The following is a 16229-nucleotide window of genomic DNA, read 5'->3' as shown; positions in this document are numbered from 1 at the left end:
GGTTGCAGAGCATATATCTCACAGACCGTAAGACATAGGAGAGATGCTCTTCACTGTGTCTTCCACATGTTACTTTATGTCTTTATGGGAGTTGGTGATGGTTAAATAAGAGCACCGTTTTCAGGAATAATTCGCGATGGGGTAATTTATAAAGCGGTTGCCTACCACAACTCTTTTAAAATAAATGGAAACAAGACGCCATCCGACAGGGTCTGCGTTTGGATTTGGGAACTTGTCGGCGGGGATGGAGCCGCCCCCGAGCAGCCCTAACTGTGGGCAGAAGCACATAATCCACCTGGAGGTTGACTACCTGTGTGAGCAAGACCCTCCTGGGGCAGGTAAAGGCGAAACATTGACGTTTTAAGCCGAGGTCTGCGCCAACCATTTTCTCGGCATCTTCTTTCCAGTGTTTAAGTGTCCACCTTTAAGATTCAGGTGTTTCTTGGTAGAAAATACAGGAAAGAAAAAAAAAATGCTCGGAATTCTCTTTTCAAATCTCTGGCCCCATGACCACATAAGGGCCCCGTTTATGAGAGAGTTGCTGCTCTAAGGGGGGGGGGGGGGAAGCAAATTGTGCTGCCTGAACGTTAGGTTACGGCTGCGGGAAAGCCGGATGGCACTGAAATTCACACCACACCCTGCCGCCGCGCTATCACAGCGGATAATGGGAAGAGGAGCCCTGTCCCAGCCGTCGTGGAAAGGAGGCTCGGTCAGAAGCGCGGCCGGGCCTGGCAGGGAGGCCGCCCGTCACTTACTGTGCACGGCGCTCAGAGCGGCCGCGGGCTTTAAAGCCCGGTTTACGGGAGGTGAGTGCCTGGCGTCAGGGGCCGCCTCGCTCTTAGGAGGCTGGTCTGCGAACACATTCAGCAGGGCACTGTTCCGCTGCGCGGACAAGCAGGACAAAGCGCTCCCGTCAATCTGCTCCGCCAGCGCCGGGGTTTCCTGGCTTCGCATCTGACCCCGGGCTAATTCCTGCTTCTTGAGCTGGTCTTCGAAAAATAGGAACTGCTCAGACTCCAGCTGCTGCTGGCGCATCCGAGCCACCCGCTTCCTTTCGGCCTCGATCAGGCTCTGATGCTCCAGTTGTTTGAGAATTTCCGCCTTGTATTTGTTCTGGAAAAGGCACCAGCCAACTGGGATTAGACATTTAACTTCCCCGCTTGCCAAGGACAGAGAGACACAGACGCTGCGGTGTGCGTGCAGGGACATGCAGGTGACAGCGAGGGAAATAAGAAACCATCACGGCAAGAGCCCCTTAGTCTGATCAAGGCGGCAGCTCCACGTCCACTCATTATGTTACCGGGGGCAGGCCGTGACAGTCACGTCCCCTCCATTCCCCTGCGCGTTAGAAGAATATTAGAAAATCAAGGTCACGGTTGGCAGCGTGGCCTGCCTCACCGATAACCAGAGCAAAGTATCTCGGGAACGGTTCTATCACCCTAGACCTCACTGGCCAATACAGTAGCTGCCAGCCCTGTGGGCTACTTAAGTTTAAATTAATTCAAGTCTAATGACGTTAGACATTGAGTTCCGCAGTCCTGCCAGCCACCTTTTAAGTATCACCTGGCTGGCGGCTTCCGCATGGAACATTTTTCTACCATGGGAGGAAGTTCTGTTGGCCGGTGTTGCCCTAGAACCTCTTGCCTTGGACTCTAGAACTCAGACTGCTGGAACTTTACAGAGAAGGGGGAACCCCTAGGAAACGGTTCTCAAAATGGGGTCGAATCATCTCCATCAGGACGAGTCAGGAATTTTGTTAGAATGAGGATTCCCAGGCTCCCTAGTCTTAGAAAAAAAAAATCCAGGCATTATTAGGTCAGAGAATATAAATCTTTAATAAGCTCCTCAAATGGTTTTGATTAAAAGTCACTTTGGGAAGGGCAGGGTGGGGGACACAGCTTACGGCAGCAGTTTGGGGGTGTGCACGAATCCCCCAGGGTCTCGTCAGAAGGGCTGATTCCGACTCAGCAGGAGTGGGGGGTGGCCTGAGAGTCTGCATTTCGAACAAGCTCCCGATGATGCCCGTGCTCCCTATAGCAAGGGCTTACTGATGGGCATGTCCATCTCTCCTAGGCATAAAGGCTGCCACTCTATCTCCACACAGATTTCTCTGTGACATATACTTCGGGACACTGTTGCCCACTGGGACCAAATTGGTGTCATCAAAGGCAGACCGGGCTGTTCCTCTCTGGGAGACCCTGAGGGGACGACCACACGCACACTGCTGATGGGAAGGAAGACTGGCCTGGGCCTTTCTCTCCTTTGCCGTTGCTTTGTCTGAACCTCCAAGAGCATTCTCATCTATCATACTTCAAGTCAAATCCAAATCATCCATAGCCGCACTTGAGGCAACGTTCAGATTTCAACATTCCCTCTGTCCCTTGGTCAAAACGCCGCACTCAACCCTGACTTCCAGCTACGCCCACAGGAAGCCCGGAGGTTCCCGGGGCCACATTCAGAGTTCATGAGCCTGAACTCAAGCGAGAGGCAGCACAAGTGACAATTTCAAAGCACATAAACACACAGTCCAACAAAAAAAGCAAAGCGATTTTTATAACATTGCTGAAGACATTAAGAGTTTGAGTTTTGAACTCGAGGTCCTAGAGATCAATTTTTTCTCTTAATGCCATTCAATCTCTTAGACATCATTATCATTGTCACTCTTTATGTAATAAGGATGCAGAAGCCACCATCCATTGGTGATACGATTACATTTCACTCATATGGTTAGCTATTATTCCCTCTCAATGTAATATTGACTGTAAGACTGAAGAATCGAATTCACATTTCCAAGGCCTGCATAATAAGGTAAGTCAGAAACTATGTACTATTCTCCCTATCTCCCACTGCCTCTGTTCATCACCAAAGAGCAGTCATCTGCCTCAAGGTTACAGTGGCCAAGAGTTGGTCAAAAAGCTCCATTTAAATTCACTGTAGGAAGTTTATTTTCTAATGCATTACATGATTAGATGTTGCAGGGTAATAAAAATACCACATCTTTGGTGCAAGTGCTTAACCCGTATATCAACATGAATTTTTTATTGGTTTTACATCACTGCGTCTTTAATTTTTAATTTAAATGCACAAGCCATTTGAAAAACTCACATGAACATGAAATTAAAAAAAATGTTTGCACAGAAAACAGTCATGAAACAAATGTACCAATTGAACTTACTTTGCTTTGCAAATATTCTTGGTATTCTATGTTATATTTCTTTAAAAGGTCCTTTTTCAATTCATCTGTCCTTGGGAATGCAATCTCCTTCAGTTTCTTTTAAAAATATATATATACATATTGATTAGTGGGATTCTCAGTATAGTCTTTCAGATCATCAGCTGAGAAAGAAAAACAACTTGTATGTGTATTAGAAATCAAGACACAAGTAACCAAAGATGATGGTGGACATATAAACCTCTCCTTGCTATGGCTCCGAAACACAAATTTTCAGTAGGGAAGGGAAAGCATTATCCCTCTCGTAAGACCTCAATCGACTCGGTTAGATAAGCATTCCGTCTAGGTAGGCACCCCGTTTTTAAGCAGTGGGTTTGTAACTGCACATTCCACTGTATGCAAATGCTATGGCATCATAGTTCGAAGCGACGCTGGAGAACACAGTAGGTAGGGATTGCTACGCTTGACTGCAAAAAAAGAGGCTGAGGCACTTTGTATACAAATACAGATTCCTAGGCCTCCTCCCAGTTCCCCTGAATCAACATGTTTAGAGAAGGGGTCGGGGGATCTGGATCTCAAACAATTTTCCCGTGATTCTTCTTAGTGGACAGAAAATCTGGGAAATCTGATTAAGTCCAAGTACCACCCTCCTTTTCAGAGATGAGGGAACAAAGCCCTATAGAGATTAGAAGTACTACTAGCTAGTGGCCCCATTATGACTAGAATCCAAATCTGACTCTGGCCAGGCTCTTCCACTAAAATTTCTTTTCTCTTAATCTTCTGCCATCCATCCATCCATCCATCCGTCCATCTATATCCATCCTCCCATCTATCCATCCATCCTCCCATCCTCCCACCCATCCATTTATTCAACAAGCATAAACAAAGAAAATGTATATGCTTTCAGAAAATGGCTTCCTATGAGAAGAAATAAGAATAAAACTAAATCAGAGTAAAAGAGTCAGCTTGGCAGAACATACAGAACAGCCTGAGTTTGAATGAACAAGAGAATTCGGTGGAAAGGCTACACAAGGCATGGCAGTGAGTGCCCCTTCAGATAAGTGTGTATAGAAATTTTTAAAAATGTAGATGACCATTTGACACAATCTGGGTTCTTACAGGCAGCCTCAGGCCAGACATAGTGGTAAGAGAGCCTCTTGTCCATTATATGGTCAAGCATCTTCGGAGAGTTACTTAAAATTTCATGGCTTTGTATATACCGTGTTATCTTCCTCCATATATAAGATCAACCAAACTACTTAACACAGATACATGGGAAACATTTTAAAAATGTTATTTAAAAGGATATATATATATATATTCTCAGCTAAAAATACTTGAAGCTCTATCGGCTGCCAAGGTTGACGGTGAATACAGAACTTTTCAGCAAACATCTTCCTTTTCCTTGAGACTATTTCAAGCCACCCCTTACCCTTAAACACTTGATTACGCCGTAGGCTAGCACCCCACAACACCTTCATAATATCCTGCTTTTCTGGGTACTACAAGAAAAGAACTAGAACTTTGGGGTCACCTTAATAATCAACACTGATTTTCAAACACTTCTGAGGTTCAGGACTGTATGGAAGAATCAAAACCCGCCAAAATGACTCTCAAACAAATCCGGGGAATTGAACCACCTTTCTTGCAATCCCTGGGAAGAACAGTGAATAATTCCTTCTTCTCGCCACAAAGACATTGAGCACATTCTCGATCTTTTTATTTTCTCCCCCCTTCCAGTTTCAATTAGACATCCCACACTGGCTCTGGAGCAATGATTAAAGGTCCAAGAAGAAATCGAAACATCTTGGCTAATGGAATGAATTTTCTGTGCTCAAACTCTCCAGAGGATGAGATGAAGGAAGGGAGGAGGAGGAGGAGATCAATAATGGAGACATGTGGAGCATTTGACCCCCGGGGGGAGAATCGACCTCACAATACCTTCATAATATCCTGCTTTTCTGGGACTGCACATTGCTGATAATCTCGATGGCTGGGAAGCTTTTCTACAAACAAGCTAGGAAAAGAGAAAGCACATCCTTAGCATTATATGACAGGAAAAGCTCAGCGATGGTTTCTTTTTTTCTTAAAGATTTTATTTATTTATTTTGAGACAGAGAGAGAGAGAGAGAGAAGGCATGCATGAGCAGGGGGAGGGGCAGAGGGAGAAGGAGAGGGAGAGAAGTAGACTCTGCTGAGCGCGGAGCCCAGTACGGGGCTCGATCTCACGACCCTGAGATCACGACCTGAGCTGAAACCAAGAGTCAGACACTAAACCAATTGAGCCACCCAGGCGCCCCTGTCAGTGAAGGTTTCTAATACGAGAACGAAACTCCTTTTCAAAAAGGACGTGCTTAATACATCATTATTTAGCCTATATTCATTCCATCAGCCGTTCCACCAAAGGCTGGCATGAGTATGATTTTGGCATTACAGGGAAGTAAGCTCTGTGGACTGAGCGCTGAGGCTAAGAGGGTCAGGATGCTCCCTAAGAGACCATGTCAATTTGGTCCCTCTTGGGTCCTGGGTGCTTGATCCGCCAGAACACTATCTCACTCACGTATGCTGCTGGCAACACAGAGGATCATGTAAAAATGTTAAGAGTTTAGGAAGATCGGAGTGGTGGGGGTGGGAGGGATGGGGTGGCTGGGTGATAGACACTGGGGAGGGTATGTGCTATGGTGAGCGCTGTGAATTGTGCAGGACTGTTGAATCACAGATCTGTACCTCTGAAACAAATAATGCAATATATGTTAAGAAAAAAAAAAAAGAAGATAGCAGGAGGGGAAGAATGAAGGGGGGGAAATCGGAGGGGGAGACAAACCATGAGAGACGATGGACTCTGAAAAACAAACTGAAGGTTCTAGAGGGGAGGGGGGTGGGAGGATGGGTTAGCCTGGTGATGGGTATTAAAGAGGGCACGTTCTGCATGGAGCACTGGGTGTTATACTCAAACAATGAATCATGGACCACTACATCAAAAACTAATGATGTAATGTATGGTGATTAACATAGCAATAAAAAATTAAAAAAAAAAGAGTTTAGGAAGATCAATGTAATCTCTTCTTACCATTGAAAAAGACTCAGAGGACCACTGATGAGTCAGGAGTGCCATGGTGTCTATGTGTCTATATCGAAAATTCTTTTTTTTTAAAGATTTTATTTATTTATGTGTGTGTGAGAGAGAGGGAGAGGGAGAACGGGGTGGAGCCGAGGAGCCCAGCGCGGGACTCGATCCCAGGACCCTGGGATCGTTACCTGACCGAAGGCAGACGCTGCACTAACCGAGCCACCCAGGTGCCCTGATATCAGAAACTCTTAACTGAAAATTCACAACTAAGAGAAATGACAGTCAGAATCCCTAGTGGATGAGGAGGTGCTAATTAGGAGTTCATTATTTTTCATCACTTTTTTGAGGAACAAGGGACAGCAGAGGTAAAGGGAAATCCTTAGACCAAATCAGATGCATCACTTCCACGTAAAATGAAGATTTTGCTTTCACAAGGGCAGGGAATTCTGGGTTTCTTTTTTTCTTACTGAAGTATCCCTAGCCAGTAGAATAGTGTCCAGCTAATGATGTGTGCTCAGTAAATATTTGTTGAATAAATGAAAAGTCCTTCCTTGATAGACCATGATGGGCTATAAATACTATTTAAGATCAACTAATACATGATACCTTATAATTATTGGTGTCCTCTCACAGATCACACGTGCTCTCATCATGTGGCCTACAGGGGACACTGGGTTGGTAAAATAACTCATTTCTTGAATGAGGAAGTTATGGTTTAAAGAGGCTACAGAAATTGTTAGTTGCCTAAAGTAGCTATTTTTTATAAATAGAATAAAGTCACAAATGTTTGGAGTTGAAGAGAGCTTAGAGAAGTCTTCCATTTGGAGATAAGAGAGACTTCTGCCCCTACGTCTTCCATTTGTAATGAGGAACTGAGGCCCACGGGGGATACGTGCATTGCAGATTGTCACGTGGTTCACGACAGAAGGGAACTCCAACATTCTGGTGACTCGGTAATGTGGACAGTGGAGTGGTCTTTCGCTTAACCACACTTACGACCCCACAGGAACGTGGGCAAAAAACACCAGCAGAAGGCAACACAGAAATATTAGCAACTGGTGACCTAGAGTTCAGAAATTAAAGTTTTTGGAGAATGTGTGCTATCAATTCTGCCCAACAGCTTCCGATTTCATATTTATTGTTAGCTCTCTAGAAACCAGTGGTTTCCCCATGTAGGCTGAGTGTTGCCAACTGTCCAGTTCTCAGATGTTCTCAGGTTAAGTCCCCAAGTGAACGAGGGAGTCAATCATCATGTGACTTTTAATTAAGCTAAAAGTACGGGTTTCAGGTAGCTGCTTTCACTCAACACTTTGGAAGCTCTTTTATACCTAGCACTATTACACAGCTAAATAAATTGACTCTTTTTTTTTTAATAGATTCTATTTATTTGAGAGAGAGAGTGTGAACGAGCGGGGGTGGGGGGCAGAGGGAGAAGCAGACTCCCCACTGAGCAGGGAGCCTGATGTGGGGTCGATCCCAGGACCCTGGGATCATGACCTGAACTGAAGTCAGTTGCTTAGCCGACAGAGCCACCCAGGCACCCCAATAAATTGCCTTTTTAAAAAATACTAACTAGGGGCGTCTGGGGGTGGCTCCATTGGTTAAGTGGCCGAGTCTTGATTTCAGCTCAGGTCATGATCTCAGGATCCTGGGATCAAGCCCCATGTCAGGCTCCAAGCTCAGTGGGGAGTCTGCTTGAGATTCTCTCTCCCTGCCCCCTCCCACTCTCTCTCTTTCTCAAATCAATAAATAAATCTTTAAAAAAATACTAACTACAATGTGAAACTGCTACTTTCTATCCCTGAATCAGATCCTTCCTATAACTGCCAACTTACCGCCCCGTCCCAACCTATCAAGTCAAATTTTAAAACCGTTAATGGTCTGTTCCAGGCGCTGGTCTGTTCCAAGTGCTGTGGATGGTGCTGCAATATGGTTCCTGCTCTCACAAAGCTGACATTCCTGTGGGGGGAGGACAGCATAAAACAGGACATTCTCTTGGTGAAGAGTGCCAAAGACAGGCACATGCACGTCACTACACAGGGCTATTGAGAGACTTGTTCATGTCCCTGAGGCTTGCTCCATGCCTGAGCCTCAGAGCTGGTGTGGGGATGCCTTTGAATACATTACTTGGTAACCTAAAAACGTGGGACAGTTAATGCTTTTGGAGATTGCAAAACTGGTCTGAATATGAAAATATTCCTGAAGTCCAAACCGTTTCACTAAAACAGCATGTAAATATTTTCCCATTTTGAAGACCTCCCAAACAAAAGACTTACGTTATAAATTTGTTATAAAGGACAAAGGCATTTTCCAAATTTCCTTCTTCCAAATACACTGACGCCATTCTCTCCATCTCTACTCCAGATCTAAAGTAGCGGCGTGGGGTGATATCTTCAGTGATGGTGATATTACACCCGAGCTTGCTGAGGGCACGGACTCGCTCCTCTGGGCTGAGGGAGACATCCGTATGGTCAGGCAGAGCAGCTAACTTTTTCTGCAAAGCAAAAATGGAACCTCTGAGTAGAAATAAGAAATGAACAGGACTGAAATTACAGGTGTATTTTCTGCACTAAATACCCGACACCAGTCCCTAAGGAAAGCATTTCCTAAGAGTTAATGATACCATAAAAGTGCAATCTTTGTGCAGAAACACATGGGCCAGACACCAAGAAGACATGTATCTCTAGGATAGACACACCTTTGTGTTGGGGGCAAATCTCCTTTAGGGTTCAGGGTACAATTATGTGGCAGTTCCTGGGTATGCAAATGCTTTAGGTCATTTTAGGTAAAGTATCATTGACCCTTATGTCCTCATGGATACTTCCATTCCGGCTCACGTGAAGCAGACCAGCAGGTGGACTCTTGTCTGGGGAGGGCTCACATCATGCTCCTCTGAGGGGTCTCCAAGAGGTGGTCTGCATTCAAAAGTTACTCTAAGGATTCAATGCTCTTCCACTATAAATATATCCAGTTTAATAAGAAGCTTTTAGGACCTGTTTTTTCACCAAGTGAACAAAACCTCACCAATAAGTCCTTTTCAAGGATACCCCCTATTTCTTTTTAACATAAAAAGACTCTTAGACCTGCACATAATAATTATAGTACATTAACAGGCACGGTTAATTAGTCCCTGACTGAGAAAATAATGAAAATCATTACTAAGAAAAAGTCAGTGATATTAAGACATACATTTGTACTTTATTCATAAAAATAGCATCTGTACACATTTGGGAAAACACAGAACGTATGTATTCAGGATAATTATTCAATGATTCAATGAAAAGCTCAGTGCTTTGGAAAGGCAAAAAAGTCAACAAATCTTTTTTCTGTTGAAGGCCGGATAGCAAACATTTTGGGCTTTGCAGACCCTAGAGTCCCCACCACAACTACTTAGCCCTGCCGATGTGCAAGCAGCCACAAACGTAAGCAAATGATCCTGGCTCTGTTTTCAAAAATGTTTTCAAAACAAGCAGGTGACTTTGGCGCTCAGACCATGGTTTGCTGACCCCAGCTTCAGACCACTGCTTCTCCAAGTACGGTCCATGCTCCAGCAGTATCAGCATCAACTGGGAGTTTCTTAAAAGTACAAATTCCCAGGCGCCTGGGTGGCTCAGTCGGTTAAGCGTCTGCCTCTGGCTCAGGTCATGGTCCCAGAGTCCTGGGATTGAGCCCTGCATCGGGCTCCCTGCTCAGCGGGGAGCCTGCTTTTCCCTCTGCCATTCCCCCTGCTTGTGTTCTCTCTCTCACTGTGTCTCTCTCTGTCAAATAAATAAATAAAATCTTTTAAAAAAAAAGTTAAAAAAAAAAGTACAAATTCTCAACAGGCATCCCCTGGCATCTACAGATTGGAGGCAGGCTTGAAGAACCCATGTTTCAACTGGTGTTCCCAGAGGCATTGATGCATGCTGCAGTTTGAGAAACGCTGCTTTAGACACCTCTAGCAACCTTTGATCAACAGAAATGGAATTAGCCCAGAGCAAATTTAGCTCCCCGAGTCGGCCTCTGTCAGTCAAGGGCAGCGCATTTGATTAAAAGGTCTGTAGGAAGTTAAAAAAGAAATCCACAGGTGGAATGGTTTTAGTCTGGCCATGAATGACGGATCCAAGCTGTCAGGGCAGGCTGCAATGAATCTTCCGATGCCCTGGGGGGGTCCACTGTGGTGGCAATTTTGTAACAGATAGAACCCTAGAGACCTGGAATGATTCTTCTTTCTTTCTTTTTTTTTTTTTTTTAAGATTTTATTTATTTGAGAGAGTGAGCACGAGCAGGAGGGAACAGCAGAGGGAGAGGGAGAAGCAGGCTTCCCGCGGAGCAGGGAGCCCGATGCGGGGCTCGATCCCAGGACCCTGAGATCACGACCTGAGCTGAAGGCAGACGTTTAACCCACTGAGCCACCCAGGCGCCCTGATTCTTGTTTCTAAAGGTGAAATTTATAACCAACCAGAGAGGCATAAACCTGTTCTCCTCCCCGTTTCCTTCTCCCAAGAGGAGGCTCTCAGGGCCTGGGCTTCCTGGTGCTGAAGTCTCCAGCGATCCTTCCTGAGATTGGGTGGCCAGTTCAATTTAGAGCGGAAGGGATAAGGAGACTTACTAGTCTCCCAGAATCTGTCTCCAGGGCCAAGTGATAAAGAATAAAGCGTACACTGGATTTTTGACCTTGGCATCTTCAGTCAATTACCTTTGGTCCAGAATTCTGAGAACAGAGAGGTGTGACTGAACATAACCCCCAGCCCTGCCTCAGTGACCTCACCTTACATAAAGGCACACTTCCTTCTAGCCAAACCCTGTCTTGCTCCTCCTCTCGTTTTCAAAAAGACTTTCTAATTTCTGAGAAGCCGCCAGAGGCTTCCCCTCCTCAGAAGCAGGAATCGAAGCTTGTGACGTCTGAGCCTCAGGCCTGAGTGTGTGCCTTGTCTGAGCCGCAGCCCGCCCTTCCCTCACCCAGAGCGCCCAGCAGCCCTCAAGGAAAATGCTGCTATTCGACCACAGGTGAAGGCGTCAACGACATCAGAAAATGATCGGGAAAAAAAACTATGGAAATTAGCACATTTTTCCAAAGGGGGTTTCCAGGATCCTGAACGTGCAAAAGTAATTTGCCCACTTTTTATTACTGTACAGTCCGCACTGAATTACAATTATTTGTGTGCAGTGTCCATCCATCCCTGTTTCCTAGGATGTAGCATGTTCCTTGCAGCACAGACGATAATCAAAACATGTACCAAATAAAAGAGGAAGAGAGAAACAGGTGCAATGTGATTGTAACTGGATTATCTTTTTACCAGGAAGTAAAAGTAAGATTTGTTTTTGCTCTCCTGAATGGTCCTATCCTTCCCAAATTAGCAAAAGTGATTTCAGAAGTAAACGGGGAAAGAGCCTCAGGTCTTCATCAATCTCTAATGTTGGGTTTGTGATACCTTACAAAATACAAAATCTCCAGATGAAAAAGCCTTAGTGTTCATTTTACAGTGACATGTCCACTAACATTTTAATCATTGCTACCTAATGTTCTAGAAAACACCTAAGACGTGCCAAAAGGATGATCCCTTCCTCTGCAGGTAGGAAAGGGGGCTGCCTTTACTCCCCCACAGTGCCCCGACAGCATGGGGTCAGAAAGTGAAGAAGTTCCTACAGTTCTCTGCTCCTCCTCCCGTCAAAGCAACTGAGCATCTGTGAAGGACATTCCTGGCAAGGAGGATGGGGGTCACGACCTATTTCAGAGCAAGAACCAGGCCCTCCATTTCTTTGTGTTTTTTTTTAAGATTTATATATTTATTTATTTGACGGAGAGAGAGAAAGAGCAGAAGGGGAGCAGCAGAGGGAGAAGCAGGCTTCTCGTTGAGCAGGGAGCCCAATGCGGGGCTCCATCCCAGGACCCTGGGATCAAGACCTGAGCCAAAGGTAGAGGCTCAACCGAATGAGCCACCCAGGCACCCCCTCCATTTCCTTGTGATCTGGGGCTAAAGCTTTGCGAGTGCAGGTATTCAGTATACTGCTGGTCGTCAGGAGAAGGCTAACAGTCGTGAGAGCTTCCTTTGATCAAGACTCCACGATTGGCTGGGAACATTAAAAATATTGTCCCCAACTGTCGTAATGTGCCAAGTACAAAAATGGGGCCATGGAGGTTATATAATGTGCCTACATTCTCACCCAGAGAATGATCTGGGACTCACACTATGTCCCTGTGATCCCAGGGCTCCTGTTATTTCGTCTCAGGCATGTTGTTCCTTCTAAGATGTACCTCGAGAAGGCACGGACCGTGTTGGGTTCTAAAGGGCAAAGTGAGAAGAACGAGAATTTCAAGTGTGGAGACCTTTACACCGGATCCCAAAGTAACATCTGCGTGTCATATATAGAACGTCTCCCTCGGTCATTACCACACAAGGGAAGCTTCCAGTTTTTATCCGTGAAGAAGCTGAAGCACAAAGAGGTTGAAGTCCCTGCTTACAAAGTCAATTCTGAAGTTCCCCTCCCCCACACTCCTGGAATCTAACCAGAGAGATTAAAATTTCACGCTTTTGTGGACAAAATGAATTATTTTTAGCTCTAGCAAAGATGGCTTTATTAGTCACTTCCTCAAAGGAGAGGACCCCACAGATGGATGAGGAGCGACAAGTGCTCAACTTTGTGAAGTAACGGTGACTCATTTCACATGTGTTATGTTTTTGTTCTTCTTTCTGGGTTTTCAGGCCATATGTAGGGTATCAGTTGGTGCTACCTACCAGAGAATTCACAGTAAATGGCTGATCCATGTTGTCCTTTCCACAGAACGAAGGTGTTCACTGTTTCTTCTCAATCACTTCATCTGTTTCAAAGACAAAAAGCAGAGCTACGGTTATTTATCTAATTTTTTTTTTTTTTTGAGAACGCAAGTCTCAAATCTCAAACCCCAGGGTTATTTCTGGCTCAGAATATAAACACATCGAAATGACTTATATAACCTGAGTTTTTAGAGAGACTTTGGAAATCTCTTCCTGAAAATACACAACGGCAGGTGGTTAAAAGCAGGCCTTAAGAGCAGACCTTTTAAAGCAGGGGTTTGACGAGAATACACTATTGCTTAGCACCCAGTGTGTCTTCTGGGGGTTTTCTTACTCAGAACTCCATGCAAGGTTATAAAGTGGGTTTACTTTGTTCAAAGGGAGAAAGATCCTAACTGTGAAGAGCCTGGACACTGGGGCCATGGACTCCCACAGCTGGAGTCCGTCTGGGCCTAGGTTGAGATTTACTAGCTGTGGAAGGCAGAATTATAAGACAGCTCTCTGACTCCTTCCCCTCGGTATCCAGGGGTTTGTGTAACACCCCCCCAACTTTGAGTGTGGAGGAGACCTGTAACTGACTTCTAAACAACAGAACACAGCAAAGGTGATGGAATACTACTCCCATGTTTACGTTATGTCACACAGCAGGGATGAAGAGATGTTGCAGACAGATTAAGCTGTCTAACCAGCTGGATTGAAGCAATCCAAAGAAAGATGATCCTGGGTGGGCCCGGCCTAATCAGGGGAGGCCTTTCAAAGACTGAGACAGTCTCCTGCTGGCCTTGAAGACTCAGCTGCCATAAATACCACAGCCACAGGGAAATGAATTCTGCCAGTAATCATGAGAGATTGGAAGAGCACCCCGAGCCTCAGATGAGACCCTTACCCTGGTCAGCACCTCCACTGCTGCCTTGTGAGATCCTGAGCAAGGGACAGTGGGGGAAATAATATGATCTATGTCATATTTTTGTGATAAGGATGAAATCAGTGAGCATATGAAGTGCTTGGAATAGTTGCTAGCACAGTCAAGATTATAGACGTGTCAGCTATTATTAGAATCTTTATTTTGCAGTTGTAGAAACTGAGGCTCAGGGTTACGTGAATGTGCTCAAGTTCAAATAGTCACTCCATGAATATTAATTAGTCTCCTCTCTTATGCTACTTCAGGTCAGGCTCTGCATTCACCACTTCCCACTTCTAAATTCATTTTGGCCTTTTACTCCACTAAATTATTTATGTGATGCTGGGCACATCTTCTCTTTAGTTCCTCATTTATGACAAGAGGAGCTTAACCTACATTCATTCATTCAGATCACAGCATTCTGTGATTCTAGAAATCTCACATGTAGATCATTCAACCCTTCCTGCTTTTTCTCTGGCCTGAATCCATGCCTGAGAAACCCTCCAAGGAAAGTCACGTGGCATGTGCTCATCTTTCCCCTTCATCCTCTCTAGTGATGCCTGGAATAAACAGGGAGATCTAAGCTTGCAGGCTGCAGAAATGGCTGGGAAAGAAATGACCTGGGGAGTGCCACAGTCACAGTGTAGCTTAAAACCCTAATTAATTCTGGTGTTCTGGTGTCACAGAGTGTAGGCAACTTCATTTGGGGAATTACCAGCCCTCAGTAAGAAGAAATAAACCAGGGAAAGAAAGGAAAGAAAAGAAAAGAAAAAAAAGGAAAGAAGGAAGGAAGGGAGAGAGGAAAGGAAGGAAGGAGTGAAGGAAGGAAGGAAGAGAAAGAAAGAAAGACATTAAAACAGTTAAAGAGACAGAACAAAAAGGCTTATGGGGAATTTGGGGCTGGGTGGGGGGAAGGGAGGGAAGGGGACAACGAAACACTAGTTAGTCATTGACTAGGGTCTTGTGAAAGCCTAGAGTTATTTTTGGGGAGTTACTCAGATCCTTAAATGGAGACAAATAATTTTTAAAATTAAAAACATTGTAACAGCAGTTCTTAAATTTTACTGTATCTAAAAGTTATGCAAGCCTGAGGCTTATTTAATGCAGATTCCTAGAATCTGAATCCATCATTTGTCAGCCCACCAATTGGCACTGATGGTTAGGATGTGGCCCAGGTAAATCTGATACACGAAGTTTCCAAAGAATACTTTCAGAGATGCTGTCTTTGGGAATGCATCAAGCAGGGTTCTTAGTTGCAAGCGAAGGCACTGACTCTTGAATTCATAGGATAGTAGAAAGATCACAGATTTCCAGGAGGGCCAGGGAAATGGGGCTTGGAGGCTACATATCCAGAAACACCCCCCCAAATCACTCGGCAGCACTGGTCTGATGGGGAGGGGGCCCCCCCCAACTTCCAGCATCACCACCAGCGGCCATGTCTTGCTTGATGTCACCAGTTTCCAGTTCAAAGTATGGGACGGGGGTGCGTGGCTGGCAGAGCCTAGGTCACATGCTGGCAGCCTGGCACCGGAAAAATGCAAACCCCCAGCACCTGACACTTCCACAGGAGGTGGTGGGATGTGCCCAGTGAGAAAAGGTACCGGGTGGCCGGCCTGGGTGGCCAAAAACAATGATGAGCATGCACAAGACTCAGACGTCTCTGTAATGAGCTTCTGAATGTACAAAATGTGTAATTCAATATATCTTGAATACCAGATTTTATTACTTTGCCATAGATGCAAACCCATCACTATTAATGCCCACACATAAATTTATTTATAATTCAGAAATAGAAACCAACTCCCCTCAAATCTAAGATGAAAGAAGTTTATAGATCGGTCGGTCAACTTATTTCTTTGGACCATTAACTACTCAATGGCAGTGGTCCTGTCTTAATTTGTTTTTTTAACCTCTAATCTTAGCATGTATCAGTTTCAACACCAACTATCACCCAAGTCAACATAACCAGTTATGTTCTCTTGACCAGTAGCTATCCAAGTGTGGTACAGGATCCCCAAGACCCCTTTAAGGGGTGTGCAAGGTCAATATTATTTTCATAATATCACTCAAACGTTATTTGCTCCTTTACTATCAATATGTCACAATTCTGCAGTGGAGACTTCTAGAGGGTCCAAGTTAACTGAATGCTTATCTGCATATTCCTGTCAATGTCCGTTTCAATTTTCAATATGGTAAATATAAATCCATATAGCCCACATAAGCAAAGTTTTTTAGTATCCTGAGTACTTTTTAAGAGTGCAAAGGGGTCCCAAGACCAAGACATTTGAAAAACACTGCTCTAGACCAACTACGCAAACAAACAAAACA

General features: G+C 44.8%; 1 protein-coding gene across 3 annotated transcripts in view; it reads right to left on the bottom strand.

Annotated features, from left to right (window-relative positions):
* The window catches only part of STAMBPL1 (STAM binding protein like 1), a 50259-nt gene that overhangs the window by 11744 nt on the left and 22286 nt on the right, over positions 1-16229 (bottom strand). For all 3 annotated transcript variants that reach the window (XR_006791272.3, XM_064594576.1, XM_045877743.3), the window contains exons 2-6: positions 12962-13044; positions 8519-8736; positions 5114-5189; positions 3176-3271; positions 756-1113 (exon numbers count right to left, since the gene is read on the bottom strand). Coding sequence is in view for 2 of the 3 variants with exons in the window: in XM_064594576.1 (XP_064450646.1) it covers positions 756-1113; positions 3176-3271; positions 5114-5189; positions 8519-8736; positions 12962-12991 (778 nt within the window). In the remaining variant the exon portion in view is untranslated. The remainder of the gene's footprint in view (positions 1-755; positions 1114-3175; positions 3272-5113; positions 5190-8518; positions 8737-12961; positions 13045-16229) is intronic.

This window comes from Mirounga angustirostris, unplaced genomic scaffold (genome assembly GCF_029215605.1).
Source record: "Mirounga angustirostris isolate CCGP_5_RB_7025 unplaced genomic scaffold, mMirAng1.0.hap1 SCAF_6, whole genome shotgun sequence".
Lineage (NCBI taxonomy): Eukaryota > Metazoa > Chordata > Mammalia > Carnivora > Phocidae > Mirounga > Mirounga angustirostris.
Note: the sequence above shows the minus strand (reverse complement) of the source record. Positions and strands in the feature narration are given on the sequence as shown.